General features: G+C 39.3%; 1 protein-coding gene across 4 annotated transcripts in view; it reads right to left on the reverse strand.

Annotated features, from left to right (window-relative positions):
- ralgapb (Ral GTPase activating protein non-catalytic subunit beta) overlaps positions 1-19,207 on the reverse strand; it is a 48,397-nt gene that overhangs the window by 14,633 nt on the left and 14,557 nt on the right. For all 4 annotated transcript variants that reach the window (XM_062997477.1, XM_062997476.1, XM_062997475.1 and 1 more), the window contains 10 exons: positions 18,022-18,229; positions 11,106-11,307; positions 9,114-9,281; positions 8,671-8,785; positions 8,404-8,551; positions 3,248-3,312; positions 2,789-2,927; positions 2,130-2,263; positions 1,135-1,317; positions 809-960 (listed from right to left, as the gene is read on the reverse strand). In XM_062997477.1, coding sequence (XP_062853547.1) covers positions 809-960; positions 1,135-1,317; positions 2,130-2,263; positions 2,789-2,927; positions 3,248-3,312; positions 8,404-8,551; positions 8,671-8,785; positions 9,114-9,281; positions 11,106-11,307; positions 18,022-18,229 — 1,514 coding nt within the window. The remainder of the gene's footprint in view (positions 1-808; positions 961-1,134; positions 1,318-2,129; positions 2,264-2,788; positions 2,928-3,247; positions 3,313-8,403; positions 8,552-8,670; positions 8,786-9,113; positions 9,282-11,105; positions 11,308-18,021; positions 18,230-19,207) is intronic.

Here is a 19,207-nt window from a genome sequence, read left to right on the forward strand (position 1 = left end):
AATTACATCGTATGTATGATGCACAACGTTAATGATGTTATTTTAGGTCATGAAGAGCTTTCACTGTGGTTTCTGTACGATGGTTGACGAATGGTGATGTGATGGTTGGCGCTTCGTAGCTCAAAGTCTGGATTAATCCACTGAGCTGTTAAGCTTAACATGGTCTTTATATATCACACGATCGGATCGGCTACTTTTAGGAGATATCAGCCGATCGCCGATAGCATATTTTGATTAAAAATCGGCCGATACTGATTCATAGCCGATCGATCGTTCCATCTCTAGTTACAACCAACTGAAAATAAGGTCAACCAACAATTTGTCCATTTGTTGTAATTATTGTGGCTTATGGAGTTAAGCTACAGTATGAGATTCTTCAAAAATATTACTGAAAGTGACGAAGCATTACTAAACCAATTTAACTAAACCAGTTTGGTGTCCTAATGATAAAATTCATTGTACATTAACATTTACAAAAGTTCATTCCACCCTATATCCTGCAAATTCCTAATCAAAGTTGTCTGCTGTGCTGCATAATAAGTTTTTTTTTTTCCTGGGAAAAAGTGCCAAATTATTATTATTATTTTATTTGTTTAATTTTACGTTACCATATGACCCAATTCAATAGTTTGTTTTACCTGGAAATATGATCAGACTGCTGCAGAAAAAACTGTAATAAACCTTAATATTAACTTAAAATCTTCTTTTAAAAAACTACATAATTGTACATAAAAATGTGTATGATGATACTAAGGCAAACCAAAAAAAAAATTGATCCAATCATTATGTTACTGGCTGTGCAACTCACCATGACAGTGTAGCTTCAGCGGCATCTTTTACCCTCATGGAGGCGGGATTATGTTCTTTATCTCCTTTATACCTCACTTCCTGTTCACTTGTTTTTGACTTGCTGCCAGAGATGCCCAGTTCAACAATTTCTAGCACTTCTATAAGGCAGTCCTGACAAACAAAAAAACAAGTAATCGGCCATTATATTTTACATTTCCCATATAAGTTCATAACTCGGCACGTTAATACTGACAGAAAACACAATCTTATGTGACCAAACAAACCAATACTCATAAAACCCGTTCTAATCCTTCTAGTTTGCTATGAGTAGCGGAATGAACCTACCTTCTCATTGAGCATGTCAGGATGCTCTGTGAGCCACATGCAGAGACACTGGAAGGCTGCGACGATCATGGAGTGCAGGTCTCTGGAGTGGAGTGGAGCAGGTCGACTGCACTGGTGCACGATGTAACCACAAACTGAACTGACTGCACGTTTACGATCTGAAGACTCAACACTCGCCTTCACCTGGTGTGGAAAACACAGGGTCATGAAATCAGATTTTTTTTTAAAACATTAAAACCTTTAAATGTGTTTTCATTGAGACAGATTCTTTTTGTACCTCTAAGTCACTCATACTACTGTGAAAAGTCATATAGCACATCTGAAATAAACATGGCCACCACTGACCAATCAGCTTTCAGAAAGTATTTGACCAAAGCAGAGACCAAATCGTAAGTCGTAGGTACATGAGACTTGGTCAACTGGTATCAGTCCACCTCGTTACTCAGGCATTCGAGCTCAGCCTGATTGGTCGGATGGTTGCGCTATAGGGTAGTGTTACACTTTGAGGTACATATCTCCTACCCTGTATGACATAGAGATAAAACTGTCTTATCCCCTACATAAAGCCTCAAGAACCATATAGCCTCACCCACTTAAATCGTGAGCTTATTTGCATAATATGCAAAACGACAAAAATGATTGAGCGCAAATTAGTCTCTGGATTTTCATCCACAGACACAAACGTGATATTAAAAAACACCCCTGAGAACTTGAACTTTATTAATTATAAAAATGCTGGAGTTTCTATAGTGTTATTGCCATAAATACAGAATGTAATTCTTTAATCAGCTTGTATGAAGTGCAAAAATGACCTCCTTAAAATTTCAACAAGCCACTGGCTACAACTGTTCAGATCAACATGGTATTGTGCAGATCGCACAGACATAAACAAGCTTAAGACGCGTCCCATGATGAATAAATAAAAATCTCTACATTTTAATGACTCATAAACATGATTACAAACCAATGTAATTTTATATAGTTATTATTTGTACCTTGGCCAGGCCAGCAAGCAACTCGAGGGCAGCGAGCGAGATGCTCATGTCGGGTCTCCACTGCGAGTTGAGTCTCTGAGTGACCAGGTGGATGCTGCGGATCAGCAGGCCAGCTGCTGTGTCTGTGTGAAGAGCTGGGATATAACAAATAGCACGCCACAAAGAACGGGTTAGTCACACACACAGGCCAAGCCAAGCACAGAAACACAGCCAGCAGCCACATGAAACTACAAATGTAACGTCAAAACAGAAACACCACTGTTTCCTAGTGCATATGAACACATGCTAACTTGCACTGAAGCAAAATAAACCATTTTGAAAATCAAGCATCTGAAAATAAAAACACTGAAAAACCACAGAGTTCCAGTTAGAATCTTTGATTCTTAGACATAAATACAAACTACACACAAATTTTAACAAGTCGAACAACAAAACCATCGACTCATGCAGCACAGGGAAAAGGCATCCCAAAGTACAATGCAAAAAAAATACAAACTTAAAGAAAATCAACGTGTATGAAGCAGGAAAGGTCAATTTGACACAGATGACCATGCCAAATTAAAAATGTCATTCATATTCAAAGAAGACAAACATCTCCCATTTAAGACATGATTTCGTTTTCAGAGATTCATCAGTTCTGAGTTCTTTTCTAAAATTACCGTAGTCCCGGAGCAGGGCTTGGGCAGGCCTCTCACTGTCTGGAGTGGTGGCTTCGGAGCTGCCTGCACTAGAATTACTGATCCCACTGTTATTGCGACTGTGACTTTTGGCCATAGAGTGACTGCTGTCCACACTTCCCTGCACATGACAAAAGGTGAGAATACATTCAATAAAACTGAAAAAAGACTGATTTAAAACACTTCCAATGTAATTTGGTTTTGCATGTTTCCAAAAATAGTAAAGCACTGCACAATGAAATTGGTAAACCAAATCACGTGAGTGTGCAATAAGTTAATTTTATGTTTACTGTCAAAAATCCAGTCAAATTCAAGAAACATATATTCAGATCTAAAAAAGAGATTTGTGTTGAACCCTAACAACCATTACTGTGTAATGCCATCTTTCAACATGGTGTCATTTTAATTGGGAGATAAGCAACAAAATCATTATGAACTCACCACCTCAGTTTGGGCACCTATAGACTCCAATAGTGCTGAATCCTGGACTATATTAAGCATGGCAGCTGTCAACAGAGATCAATGTGTAGTTAGTCAATGCAGATCCCTGCTAGTGTAAGATACAAACATACAGGTCCTTCTCAAAAAATTAGCATATTGTGATAAAGTTCATTATTTTCCATAATGTAATGATAAAAATTAAACTTTCATATATTTTAGATTCATTGCACACCAACTGAAATATTTCAGGTCTTTTATTGTTTTAATACTGATGATTTTGGCATACAGCTCATGAAAACCCAAAATTCCTATCTCAAAAAATTAGCATATTTCATCCGACCAATAAAAGAAAAGTGTTTTTAATACAAAAAAAGTCAACCTTCAAATAATTATGTTCAGTTATGCACTCAATACTTGGTCGGGAATCCTTTTGCAGAAATGACTGCTTCAATGCGGCGTGGCATGGAGGCAATCAGCCTGTGGCACTGCTGAGGTGTTATGGAGGCCCAGGATGCTTCGATAGCGGCCTTAAGCTCATCCAGAGTGTTGGGTCTTGTGTCTCTCAACTTTCTCTTCACAATATCCCACAGATTCTCTATGGGGTTCAGGTCAGGAGAGTTGGCAGGCCAATTGAGCACAGTAATACCATGGTCAGTAAACCATTCACCAGTGGTTTTGGCACTGTGAGCAGGTGCCAGGTCGTGCTGAAAAATGAAATCTTCATCTCCATAAAGCTTTTCAGCAGATGGAAGCATGAAGTGCTCCAAAATCTCCTGATAGCTAGCTGCATTGACCCTGCCCTTGATAAAACACAGTGGACCAACACCAGCAGCTGACATGGCACCCCAGACCATCACTGACTGTGGGTACTTGACACTGGACTTCAGGCATTTTGGCATTTCCTTCTCCCCAGTCTTCCTCCAGACTCTGGCACCTTGATTTCCGAAAACAGTACTTTGGACCACTGAGCAACAGTCCAGTGCTGCTTCTCTGTAGCCCAGGTCAGGCGCTTCTGCCGCTGTTTCTGGTTCAAAAGTGGCTTGACCTGGGGAATGCGGCACCTGTAGCCCATTTCCTGCACACGCCTGTGCACGGTGGCTCTGGATGTTTCTACTCCAGACTCAGTCCACTGCTTCCGCAGGTCCCCCAAGGTCTGGAATCGGCCCTTCTCCACAATCTTCCTCAGGGTCCGGTCACCTCTTCTCGTTGTGCAGCGTTTTCTGCCACACTTTTTCCTTCCCACAGACTTCCCACTGAGGTGCCTTGATACAGCACTCTGGGAACAGCCTATTCATTCAGAAATTTCTTTCTGTGTCTTACCCTCTTGCTTGAGGGTGTCAATGATGGCCTTCTGGACAGCAGTCAGGTCGGCAGTCTTACCCATGATTGCAGTTTTGAGTAATGAACCAGGCTGGGAGTTTTTAAAAGCCTCAGGAATCTTTTGCAGGTGTTTAGAGTTAATTCGTTGATTCAGATGATTAGGTTAATAGCTCGTTTAGAGAACCTTTTCATGATATGCTAATTTTTTGAGATAGGAATTTTGGGTTTTCATGAGCTGTATGCCAAAATCATCAGTATTAAAACAATAAAAGACCTGAAATATTTCAGTTGGTGTGCAATGAATTTAAAATATATGAAAGTTTAATTTTTATCATTACATTATGGAAAATAATGAACTTTATCACAATATGCTAATTTTTTGAGAAGGACCTGTATACCCATATACACACATGTACAGTGTATCACAAAAGTGAGTACACCCCTCACATTTCAGCAAATATTTCATTATATCTTTTCATGGGACAACACTATAGATATGAAACTTGGATATAACTTAGAGTAGTCAGTGTACAGCTTGTATAGCAGTGTAGATTTACTGTCTTCTGAAAATAACTCAACACACAGCCATTAATGTCTAAATGTCTAAATGTCTGGCAACATAAGTGAGTACACCCCACAGTGAACATGTCCAAATTGTGCCCAAAGTGTCAATATTTTGTGTGACCACCATTATTATCCAGCACTGCCTTAACCCTCCTGGGCATGGAATTCACCAGAGCTGCACAGGTTGCTACTGGAATCCTCTTCCACTCCTCCATGATGACATCACGGAGCTGGTGGATGTTAGACACCTTGAACTCCTCCACCTTCCACTTGAGGATGCGCCACAGGTGCTCAATTGGGTTTAGTCCATCACCTTTACCTTCAGCTTCCTCAGCAAGGCAGTTGTCATCTTGGAGGTTGTGTTTGGGGTTGTTATCCTGTTGGAAAACTGCCATGAGGCCCAGTTTTCGAAGGGAGGGGATCATGCTCTGTTTCAGAATGTCACAGTACATGTTGGAATTCATGTTTCCCTCAATGAACTGCAGCTCCCCAGTGCCAGCAACACTCATGCAGCCCAAGGCCATGATGCTACCACCACCATGCTTGACTGTAGGCAAGATACAGTTGTCTTGGTACTTCTCACCAGGGCGCCGCCACACATGCTGGACACCATCTGAGCCAAACAAGTTTATCTTGGTCTCGTCAGACCACAGGGCATTCCAGTAATCCATGTTCTTGGACTGCTTGTCTTCAGCAAACTGTTTGCGGGCTTTCTTGTGCGTCAGCTTCCTTCTGGGATGACGACCATGCAGACCGAGTTGATGCAGTGTGCGGCGTATGGTCTGAGCACTGACAGGCTGACCTCCCACGTCTTCAACCTCTGCAGCAATGCTGGCAGCACTCATGTGTCTATTTTTTAAAGCCAACCCCTGGATATGACGCCGAACACGTGGACTCAACTTCTTTGGTCGACCCTGGCGAAGCCTGTTCCGAGTGGAACCTGTCCTGGAAAACCGCTGTATGACCTTGGCCACCATGCTGTAGCTCAGTTTCAGGGTGTTAGCAATCTTCTTATAGCCCAGGCCATCTTTGTGGAGAGCAACAATTCTATTTCTCACATCCTCAGAGAGTTCTTTGCCATGAAGTGCCATGTTGAATATCCAGTGGCCAGTATGAGAGAATTGTACCCAAAACACCAAATTTAACAGCCCTGCTCCCCATTTACACCTGGGACCTTGACACATGACACCAGGGAGGGACAACGACACATTTGGGCACAATTTGGACATGTTCACTGTGGGGTGTACTCACTTATGTTGCCAGCTATTTAGACATTAATGGCTGTGTATTGAGTTATTTTCAGAAGACAGTAAATCTACACTGCTATACAAGCTGTACACTGACTACTCTAAGTTATATCCAAGTTTCATGTCTATAGTGTTGTCCCATGAAAAGATATAATGAAATATTTGCAGAAATGTGAGGGGTGTACTCACTTTTGTGATACACTGTATATACAGTGTATCACAAAAGTGAGTACACCCCTCACATTTCTGCAGATATTTAAGTATATCTTTTCATGGGACAACACTGACAAAATGACACTTTGACACAATGAAAAGTAGTCTGTGTGCAGCTTATATAACAGTGTAAATTTATTCTTCCCTCAAAATAACTCAATATACAGCCATTAATGTCTAAACCACCGGCAACAAAAGTGAGTACACCCCTAAGAGACTACACCCCTAAATGTCCAAATTGAGCACTGCTTGTCATTTTCCCTCCAAAATGTCATGTGACTCGTTAGTGTTACTAGGTCTCAGGTGTGCATAGGGAGCAGGTGTGTTCAATTTAGTAGTACAGCTCTCACACTCTCTCATACTGGTCACTGAAAGTTCCAACATGGCACCTCATGGCAAATAACTCTCTGAGGATCTTAAAAGACGAATTGTTGCGCTACATGAAGATGGCCAAGGCTACAAGAAGATTGCCAACACCCTGAAACTGAGCTGCAGCACAGTGGCCAAGATCATTCAGCGTTTTAAAAGAGCAGGGTCCACTCAGAACAGACCTCGCGTTGGTCGTCCAAAGAAGCTGAGTGCACGTGCCCAGCGTCACATCCAACTGCTGTCTTTGAAAGATAGGCGCAGGAGTGCTGTCAGCATTGCTGCAGAGATTGAAAAGGTGGGGGGTCAGCCTGTCAGTGCTCAGACCATACGCCGCACACTACATCAAATTGGTCTGCATGGCTGTCACCCCAGAAGGAAGCCTCTTCTGAAGTCTCTACACAAGAAAGCCCGCAAACAGTTTGCTGAAGACATGTCAACAAAGGACATGGATTACTGGAACCATGTCCTATGGTCTGATGAGACCAAGATTAATTTGTTTGGTTCAGATGGTCTCAAGCATGTGTGGCGGCAATCAGGTGAGGAGTACAAAGATAAGTGTGTCATGCCTACAGTCAAGCATGGTGGTGGGAATGCCATGGTCTGGGCCTGCATGAGTGCAGCAGGTGTTGGGGAGTTACATTTCATTGAGGGACACATGAACTCCAATATGTACTGTGAAATACTGAAGCAGAGCATGATCCCCTCCCTCCGGAAACTGGGTCGCAGGGCAGTGTTCCAGCATGATAATGACCCCAAACACACCTCTAAGACGACCACTGCTTTATTGAAGAGGCTGAGGGTAAAGGTGATGGACTGGCCAAGCATGTCTCCAGACCTAAACCCAATAGAACATCTTTGGGGCATCCTCAAGCGGAATGTGGAGGAGCGCAAAGTCTCGAATATCCGCCAGCTCCGTGATGTCGTCATGGAGGAGTGGAAAAGCATTCCAGTGGCAACCTGTGAAGCTCTGGTAAACTCCATGCCCAGGAGAGTTAAGGCAGTTCTGAGAAATAATGGTGGCCACACAAAATATTGACACTTCAGGAACTTTCACTAAGGGGTGTACTCACTTTTGTTGCCGGTGGTTTAGACATTAATGGCTGTATATTGAGTTATTTTGAGGGAAGAATAAATTTACACTGTTATATAAGCTGCACACAGACTACTTTTCATTGTGTCAAAGTGTTATTTTGTCAGTGTTGTCCCATGAAAAGATATACTTAAATATCTGCAGAAATGTGAGGGGTGTACTCACTTTTGTGATACACTGTATATATATATATATATATATATATATATATATATATATACACACACACACACACAACATATTTAGGTAGTGAGTTCCCAACATTTAGGGAAAATCTAGTATCTAGTATCATTTGTGTATATTCCAAGTATATTCTAATTAGTAAGGTAAAACACTTAGGGAAAATCTAGTACCTAGTATCATTTGTGTATTGACTGGGTCTGTCTCCGTTTGCAGGGCACCAATCAACACATTGACTAATCGCAGCTTCAGCGACAGGAAGGTCACTGACTTGTCATGAAGTGAGTTATCATCATTGTTGAATTTACCCTCCAAAAGAACCTAAAAAACAAGATTAGACCACAAGGTCAATTATTTCAGTCACCTCAGTCAGTAACTTGAATTGAATGGTTGAATAACTTACGATTATGGCATCAGGTAATCGGTTAGAATGTGTTTACCTCAGACTTGACATTGCCAAAATGGTGTGGCAGAGGCAGCATGGACATGAGAATGTTGATGGAAGCTCTTCTCAGTTCAGTGGGGTTTACATATGATTTAAATTTGGTTAATTCACTGCAAGAAAAAGAGTTAAAGTCTCATCAAACAGTTTGAATACATTTACACAAGCAACTTCCAAATAAAGGTGCTCAGGATTAGAAATATTTAATTTAATATTGGAGTTTCTTTCTATTCACCATTAATAAAATAAAATTAGCTAAATCAAATGAGCTTTAGATACGAGCTGTATTAAATTTTTTAACATAAAATACACCTTGAGCTATTCTTAAAGAACATGTACTGGGTAGTATTGGATAATGTAAATATCATCATAGTAACAGCACAACTGAACAGAAAATTACATGTTCTGTAGCAACAGACAATGTTCTGGAAAACTTCTCACCGATCAGGTAGAATAATTTCCAGTGCAGATATAAAGTATGGAACCACAACGTTGATCCCTTTCAGGTCAGAGCAGAACAGAGCTGAGGAGTTTAGGATAATACTGGCCAGAACCGGCCTGCAAATAAAGTCGGAGATCTGAAGGCCCTGGATGAGGACCATGTAGAACCTGACGAAACACAAAGATCATATATGAAACAGGTAAAAAGCTTTTATGTATGTTTGCAACATGAATTATTCAACCTCCCAAAGCAAATAATGCTTTAAACAGTCTATCAGATGAATGATGCATCCAATTAACAAAGAATTCTGCCATACCACAATTATTTAACCTCTACATAATATTATTAATCATAAAACCAACTGCTTGTCTGTATGACCTACAGTTGGGTTACGACATGATTAAACCATTGGAAACTTAACAATGACCCTTAATTTGCTTCAGATGTGATGTGTTCTAAAACACTACCCAGAGATTCAAGATGTACAAGGTGTGTTGTAACTAGGGCTGGCACTGATCCGATAATTGGTATCGGTCCGATATTGGCCCAAATCACAGGATCGGATATCGGAAGGAAAAAAAACATGTAATCCGATCCGAAACTGTTGCTTAATGTAATTAACACTTAATGTAAATAAGGCCATTGTTTGTGTGTAAAACAAATAACACACGAAGATGCGTTCCAACAGTGCGACGTTAATTGCCAGTCACGCTTGATGACATCATTAACATGTGCCACTGATCTACAACTCATCCGCAACAGCCATTTAGTAATTAAAACACAATGATCTATTTCAACTTTTAGCATTTTAAAAAATCATTTACTACTGCCACATCTACAAACACTGTTTAAACACAAAAACACTGTTTAAAAATTGCTTTATAAACGATAAATCGCTCTCCGGCTTGGAGACAATAATTAATCCATTAGTGTTATGAAATAAACAAACTACACTGTTTCCCGTTTTCCTCTTCAAAATCCAGCATGGGTTTAATAATAAGCACGCTTTGGTTTTTAATAAACTAAAAACGTGACAGAACTTTAACAGAAAATCTCAACTCTGTGTCAATTCTAATTGGTCCATCATGTTTGGTTGACATTCACATCTTCCAATTGTGGACACTTTTGTTAAACAATCCAAAAATGCTGCTAAATGTTCTGTGTGTAAAAGTGAAAATAAGAACAGCTGTTTTGTATAAGTGTGATGTTGTAGGTTCTGTATTTATTCCTTTAGAATATTTGTTTTACAGTCTGAGCATTGTTATTTATTTAATTTATTTATTTAACTAGTTTAACCATGGTGCATTGAGACATGCATTATTACTGCTTAGTTTTGAGAGGAGAAATGACGGTATCGGATTGGTATCGGCAGATACCCAATTTGCAGTATCGGTATCAGACATAAAAAAGTGGTATCGAGCCAGCCCTAGTTGTAACCATAGTGTAAACTAAAGATATGTCACAAAAGCTCAGAGAGGAGATAAATTCATGACAACAAAGGGGCAATGAGTATATAAAGATTTCCAAGACCTTGAACACTTCAGAAGACACCAATAAGACTATTGTCCGAAATTTATACATTTATGGCGTAGCAGCAAATTTGCCTGGCTGTGAAAGAAAGTACAACATTTCTTCCAGAGGCCTTAGCAACTCATCAGGACAGTAAAAAAATAGGCCAGCAGAGTCCTGGGACAAAAATCTATGGAGTGACGAATCACAATTTAAAATGTTTGGCCAAATGGGTCTGCAGTTTGTCTGGCACAAAAAAGGACACCTATACAAGGACACCATTTTTCATTCAGTTCTAATAAAAATCAATGACAATCATGCACAACAAGGACAAGAAGTAAACCCCCTGTGCTGCATACCATACTAAACTGCAAACTACATTCAATACAGTACACCAAATAATGCTAATCACTTAAAACTGGATGAATAGACTACATTAAATTTTTTTTAAAAACCTACCTGAAAATGAAAGAAATAAATACCTGGACAGGTAGACAGGTAGAATTTCTTCTCCAGTTTTTTTGCTGCAGAAGATTCGGCACAGTGTCCCACAGGCCTCTGCTCGTCCAGACTCGTAATTTTCCGGAAACTCGTTGGCGTCAAACATGGGGTTTGACACCATGGTGTCAGTGGACATTTGAGAGCCTTTTCTCCTTAGTTCAACTCCAGCCTGAGTAGCAAGGGCTGAGAGAGGAACAAAGAAAAAGAGGGACAGCAGGAGGAAGAAAAAAATACATTAAAGTCACTGCTTCATGTGTTTAACATCAAGGTCGTAACAGGGATTACAGACAAAGAGATCTGCAGAATAAAGTGAATCTATTACATCTATATTTATAGCTATCTAATTTATTTTGCATTACAGGTAAGCTACCAATAAAGTTTGATCATTTATTAAGATTACAGAATACAGCATTTAACCACAAGTCCTGGTTCAGGTACATCTGAGTTACAGGAGGGGGAAGCAAATATTCAATCACTTTTGCTTTTTAACTTTTGTTTAGATATACAACCCCAATCAGAAAGAGTTGGGACAACATGGAAAATGCAATGTTTCTTACATTTACTTTGACTTTTATTTTATTGCAGACAGGATATTTCATGTTTTGTCTGGTCAACTTCATTTAATTTATTAATAAACATAACAATGCTTCTGGACATGGTTAACATAAGGCTTCTTTTTTGCACAGTAAAGTTTTAAGTGGCATTTGTGCATGTAACTCTGTATTGTAGTGCTTGACAAAGGTTTGCCAAAGTAATCCCTCACCCATGTGGTTATATCAGCTATTGTTGAGTGGCGGCTCTTGATGCTGTGCAGTCCGAGGGCTCAAAGATCATGGGCGTTCAGCTTAAGCTTGCGCTCTTGGCCTTTATGCACTGAAATTCCTTTAATCGTTTAATGATATTATGCACTGTAGAGGGAGAAATATGCAAATCCCTTCCAAACTTTCTTTGAGGTACATTGTTTTTAAACATTTTAATTGTTTTCTCATGCATATGTTGACAAACTGGAGATCCTCTGATCATCTTTGCTCATCAAAAACTTTCCTGGAAGCCGCTATTGTACCAAACCATGATTACCATCACCTGTTGAAATCACCTGTTTGGAATCACATCATTTAGTTTTTTCACCTCATAACTAGCCATAAATTGCCCCTGTACCACCTTTTTTTGGAATGTGTTGCAGGCCTGAAATACAGGAATGGAGGTATACTAACAAATGAAATTAAGTTGAGCAGATAAAACATGAAATATCTTGGGTTCAAACTGCCTGCAATCAAATAAAAGTCAAGTAAATGTAGGGAACACTGTGTTTTTATTTTATTTGCATTTTCCATACTGTCCCAACTGTTTTCTGATTTGGGGTTGTACTTTAATTGTATTATTTTAAAAAAAAATATTTGGAGGGGAAAAAAAATGAGTAACTTTGTGAAAATGTATGTAAAATAGTAAATGCAAACACGTTAATGTAAAAATAATAAAGGTCTTGAGCTTCTTGCACCTTGTTTTGTTAAGTTGTAGTGACTTTTGTAACAAACCATTAAAACATTTGTAGAAAAACAATTAGATAATCTGTAAGTAAAACATTCACGGAACTACAAATTGTTTTAGACAAAAAGAAAAAGAAAAAGAAAAGGACAGCTAAAAAGAGTTGCAGGATGACCTAACGGCAGCAGGAACAACAATAACTCAATAAAGAGGTACAGATACTGCGTTCATAGCCACAGTAAAGTATGGTGGTGGGAGCATCATTAAATGAAAGAAGTAACATCTCGAGATTGATTGGAGGGGACTTTAATCTTTTAAGCCAAGAAACTTAACAGATCAAAAAGGTGAACAACCCCAAACATAGTTAGAACTGGTTTCTGATTAAAGTAACACTTTGGTCTTCTGACTTAAGTCCAAAGACTTGAAGTGGATATATGCAATAAAAATATCTAAAATAACAAAAGAAAGTGGTTGAACACTTTTCCCCCCTCACTGTATTAAGTATAAAACTAAGATTTTATTAACTCTAGAGAATTGCTACTTTACGTAAATGTTACACTGTATGGCTTAATAATGTAAGGAAAAACTGTTTAAATATCAGACAAAAACACCAGTTAAAAAATATCACAGAACTCACTCCTGGTCAGCCTCCCCGTTATAAAGCACAGCAGTTCAAAGTTTGTATGGCAAATGTTTAAAAAAAACAGCACTGTTATTCAGCATTGCTACATCACACAATCAAAGGCACAATACAGCAGAACCAAACTGCACACACATCCACAACATGCAGAAATATCCATACAGAACTTAAAATAAATGTAACTGAAAATTCAGAAAACAGAAAAAAAACAAAAACGAAAAAGCTAAAAAATTAAAACACCAGGCGTAACCGAGGACAATGTTGGTTGTGTTTCTTTGGAGAAGAACGGTTAGTAGAGGTCCTTTAGGTGGATGACATGAGTGACAACTGGTTGTATGATGACAGGTTAAATGACATCCAAAAACTAGGATCAATCACAACAAACATTCTCAGCTCATCTCAGCCGATGCTTTGACCTGATTCTGTTTTTACCACTGAACAATTCTGAATATTTGTTGCATTTGATCCGATGACATTCGGGCAGCAGACTCCCGGGACCCCTAATACCAGAATCAAGCAGTGAATGTTCAAATCTCTTGCCCCAAGAAAACAATACTGCGACAACAAAACAATGTGACGGTGTCAAAGCAAAAGAAATAAAATCAAATAAAAAAAGAACCAACTGGTAAAGCTTGTGTTCCTACTTACAAGATTTATAAGAAAGAAGAATTTGGAAAAATGTTGCTGCAAGATAACAGAGATAAAATGGAAACAAATCAAAGAACAGCAGAAATAGAAAATCAGAAACTATGAATATCAAAGTGGATCTTTTGTTTTTAGTTTGTAATTTTATAAACCTAGAAAATAATGGAGCTAGATATTAAATACGGCATCTAGGACAAAATACTAACTTCCAGTTATTCATCATGCAGGAATAACAACTGAACTGTGAAGAAAACAAGCAAACATACGACGGACAGTTAGCCACAAATTTAACTGTCATTCAGCTCAGAGTACTGTTCTGTTCAGCTCATGAAATCTGACCCATAGCCTGGAACCTTTTTGAAGAATATGTACATAACTTATCTATTAAATACAAACTGCACAATGCTAATAAGAGTGTCAGTTTCACATATCCATAAATGGCAATTTTTTCTGTGTTTAATTTATTCTGTGATTTCCTTAATTTTTAGTACATTTAAATACATCTGAAAACACGTTCATGAAGACACTTCCATATTGGGAGTTGGATTTATTTTATAATGTTAAATCTAGTCACGTTCAGAATTTAACTGAAATGCAGTCCTCAGTAATAAATGACCACTACTATACAACACAACAACGACTATTCCCATTACTATTACTACTGTTACTACTACTTATTTATTTGGATTTTAATGTCATGTTTTACACTTTGGTTACATTCATGACAAAAACAGTAGTTACTCGTTACACCAGATTCATCAGTTCACAAGTTTAACGTCAAACACAGTCATGGACAATTTTGTATCTCCAATTCACCTCACTTGCATGTCTTTGGACTGTGGGAGGAAACCGGAGCAGTACCACCTGGAGATCGAACCCAGGACCTTCTTGCTCCGAGGCGACAGTGCCGCCCCTATTACTACCACTACAACTAATATTTAAACCAATCTTTAACAAAAAATTGGCTTAATGTTAATTCTAATCTAATGTAGACACTTATCATGAGAGTATATTTTTACCTAAAACATCAAGTATTATTCATATACAAGGAGCATCAAAGGACATGAATGAAGTAATACTGCAAATTAAATTTTTTCTGGTTTCTGTGGGGGTACAAAAACGTTGAAAATCCTGCTACAAAAGCTGATTCTGAAAACTTTATAATATTTTATAATAACCGCAGTATTAAAAGAACACCCTTGTAATGGCAAGAAAATAACTTATTTATTTACTGTTCTCATTCATGCATTTGTTTTGGCATCTTACTATCTGATTTGCTTATTGCTGCTCCCATTACTGTCAGGTCTCTTTTCAGTGGTTCAATCTTGAATGCTGACCTTATCTGACATAAACAAGGTCAGCAGTTTCTCAGATGTCTGTCTGGGTTCTTTTGTTGACGTTCGAGATAATACTTTTGGTTTTTATTTTGATAGGCTGGCCACTTGTGGAAGGATCCACCACTGTTTAAAGTTTCCTAAATTTGAAGACAATGGCTCCCACTGTGATTCACTAGAGCCTTTAAAATAGCATCAGTACTTGAAGGTTTTTACCTCTTCATAATTTCTTTTGATGATGCCATTGTGTGCTGCTTGTTGAGTGTATTACTTTGCAGGACGGGCCCTAGTTATGAGATGTTTAGATGTAGCAGGGCCTGGGAGTAATAACGTCCAGTATGTATGTATGTATGTATATACAGTGTATCACAAAAGTGAGTACACCCCTCACATTTCTGCAAATATTTCATTATATCTTTTCATGGGACAACACTATAGACATGAAACTTGGATATAACTTAGAGTAGTCAGTGTACAGCTTGTATAGCAGTGTAGATTTACTGTCTTCTGAAAATAACTCAACACACAGCCATTAATGTCTAAATAGCTGGCAACATAAGTGAGTACACCCCACAGTGAACATGTCCAAATTGTGCCCAAAGTGTCAATATTTTGTGTGACCACCATTATTATCCAGCACTGCCTTAACCCTCCTGGGCATGGAATTCACCAGAGCTGCACAGGTTGCTACTGGAATCCTCTTCCACTCCTCCATGATGACATCACGGAGCTGGTGGATGTTAGACACCTTGAACTCCTCCACCTTCCACTTGAGGATGCGCCACAGGTGCTCAATTGGGTTTAGTCCATCACCTTTACCTTCAGCTTCCTCAGCAAGGCAGTTGTCATCTTGGAGGTTGTGTTTGGGGTCGTTATCCTGTTGGAAAACTGCCATGAGGCCCAGTTTTTGAAGGGAGGGGATCATGCTCTGTTTCAGAATGTCACAGTACATGTTGGAATTCATGTTTCCCTCAATGAACTGCAGCTCCCCAGTGCCAGCAACACTCATGCAGCCCAAGACCATGATGCTACCACCACCATGCTTGACTGTAGGCAAGATACAGTTGTCTTGGTACTTCTCACCAGGGCGCCGCCACACATGCTGGACACCATCTGAGCCAAACAAGTTTATCTTGGTCTCGTCAGACCACAGGGCATTCCAGTAATCCATGTTCTTGGACTGCTTGTCTTCAGCAAACTGTTTGCGGGCTTTCTTGTGCGTCAGCTTCCTTCTGGGATGACGACCATGCAGACCGAGTTGATGCAGTGTGCGGCGTATGGTCTGAGCACTGACAGGCTGACCTCCCACGTCTTCAACCTCTGCAGCAATGCTGGCAGCACTCATGTGTCTATTTTTTAAAGCCAACCTCTGGATATGACGCCGAACACGTGGACTCAACTTCTTTGGTCGACCCTGGCGAAGCCTGTTCCGAGTGGAACCTGTCCTGGAAAACCGCTGTATGACCTTGGCCACCATGCTGTAGCTCAGTTTCAGGGTGTTAGCAATCTTCTTATAGCCCAGGCCATCTTTGTGGAGAGCAACAATTCTATTTCTCACATCCTCAGAGAGTTCTTTGCCATGAGGTGCCATGTTGAATATCCAGTGGCCAGTATGAGAGAATTGTACCCAAAACACCAAATTTAACAGCCCTGCTCCCCATTTACACCTGGGACCTTGACACATGACACCAGGGAGGGACAACGACACATTTGGGCACAATTTGGACATGTTCACTGTGGGGTGTACTCACTTATGTTGCCAGCTATTTAGACATTAATGGCTGTGTGTTGAGTTATTTTCAGAAGACAGTAAATCTACACTACTATACAAGCTGTACACTGACTACTCTAAGTTATATCCAAGTTTCATGTCTATAGTGTTGTCCCATGAAAAGATATAATGAAATATTTGCAGAAATGTGAGGGGTGTACTCACTTTTGTGATACACTGTATATATTTTTTTTAAAGGCCATGTGGCATTGCATAACTTCTTTAATATAATTACAATTTTTTTATTTAGGTTGATTTTGTGTTAAAATTAGGGACGTAACAATGCACCACAAGGCAGTTCAAAATCGGTGCACATGTGCCACAATTCAAATCGGCATTTCATGTCAAATGAATCAATATTCACTTTAAACAGCAGAGGGCACTGGCGCTATTCACCTAGCCTGGTTGACATCACTACACAGAGTTGTACGGGATTTTCCAGCCAAATTTATTTATGTAAAGATACTTTCTTTATTTTTCATGTATTTATTTAATGTGGGATTTGTTTTTAAATTTTATTTCAGTTATTTTTTACACAAAAAGGGAAATATGCAGCATTGTTTTGCATAGTTTGTACCTATAGTTGCATAGTTTGTTGTCTTCAATTTCATGTTGTTAAAAAAAAAAGTAAAAAATTGTATCGTGAACCCAGTATCGTGAATCATATTGCATCGTGGGTAGAGTGTTTCGTTACAACCCTAATTAACATTTAATTCAAAGATCTAAAACAAATATTATATTTGCGGCAAATTTATTTTTACAGCATTTTATTTTTACCTCATCAATAATGTAATAATATTTCATCAAGCACCAGTATATTCTGAGCTGATAAGTAATAGCACTTCTTTACTACCCTTATGTTACATACAGACTTCGAATGTGTACAATCTTGCAGGTAGGAATAGCCTATATCGTAAAAGAAGAACCAAAAACAAACAGCTTAAAAAATAATGAGAAAAGGAAAAACAAGACTGCAATAGATACTAAAAGTAAAAGAGGTCCAGGCTCAATCAACATCTTACCAGTCACACTGCTTTCTCTGCTGAGGCCTGAGTGGAGTTTGCAGTGAACGAGTGCAGCATCGAACAGCCACTGGCCAAAAAGGTTTAGCACGCTGTTCACCTTCGGCCTGGTGGGAGCGGGCAGGGGTCGAGGCTCTGAGCTGGTCTGGTTGGGACTGGACAAGGGCGAAGAGGAGGACGGCTGGTGGGTGACTTTGGGAGGACCAGTCTGGAAGGTCAAGCACTGAGTTACTTAAAGGAAGAGGCAGGCAAAGTAGCCAAATACTTAAAGTAAAAATAGTTTTAGAGTAAAAATGGCAAGAAATAAATTGACTTGATTATTCAGTAAAAATAATAAAATTGAAGTACTGGTGGTAAGATGAAAACTTCAAACAAATGCTTTAAGCTTGTATGAGATCATGTTAAAGGTAAACATCTAGTCTGTAGCAATCCATGCTTGGTAGACTGGGCTGCCAAATTTCTTTCATTGTTTTTAGGCTTTTCCCCTAATTTTCCTTCCTTCAAATTGCACCCTCCCTGCGCTGGCCGAGATAAGTCACAGACTATCAAGTGCTCCCTCTGGCACGCGTCAGTCATATGAAGAGTTCCATTGAGAGTCATATCGCATATGGAGAGTCAGAACGCGTTATTCCGTCAATCATCCACCTCTCATACAGACAGCTAGAGCAAGATCTTCCTGCTCCATCAACTGTGTCCAATGGCTTCCTGGCAGAGCTGGAATCTGAACTCACAGGATTGAGATCCGTGTGTTGGTGAGCTTGGGCATAACACTGCCTGAGTTCAGCCTTTAAATTGTTGTTGTTTTAAACAACCACAAACCACAATTAACTAAACATGCACAGAAATACTATATTATTACTATTACTTATTTCACAATAATGTTTATTTATAGTAGTACACCAACGAAAATTTACCTGAAGCTAGGAACTGCTGATTAAATAATAATGTCAGGAGTATTACCAGTTGTATATTAATAAGCATATTTAGCTGTAACAAACTGCTAGCTAATAACATTGGGGGCAAGTGGGTGGAGTCAAATGGAGCTTAGGATGGCTCTCTGTATGCAATACGGCTCTGTGTAGGAACCCAACACTGCCAGGTGATAAGAAGCAGCAACAAATTGATCCAGCTCTCCAAATTCACAATCGGGAATTGGAAATAACTAGACTGGGAAATAAAGGGGGAA

The sequence above is a fragment of the Trichomycterus rosablanca genome, chromosome 6, assembly GCF_030014385.1.
Source record: "Trichomycterus rosablanca isolate fTriRos1 chromosome 6, fTriRos1.hap1, whole genome shotgun sequence".
Classification (NCBI taxonomy): domain Eukaryota; kingdom Metazoa; phylum Chordata; class Actinopteri; order Siluriformes; family Trichomycteridae; genus Trichomycterus; species Trichomycterus rosablanca.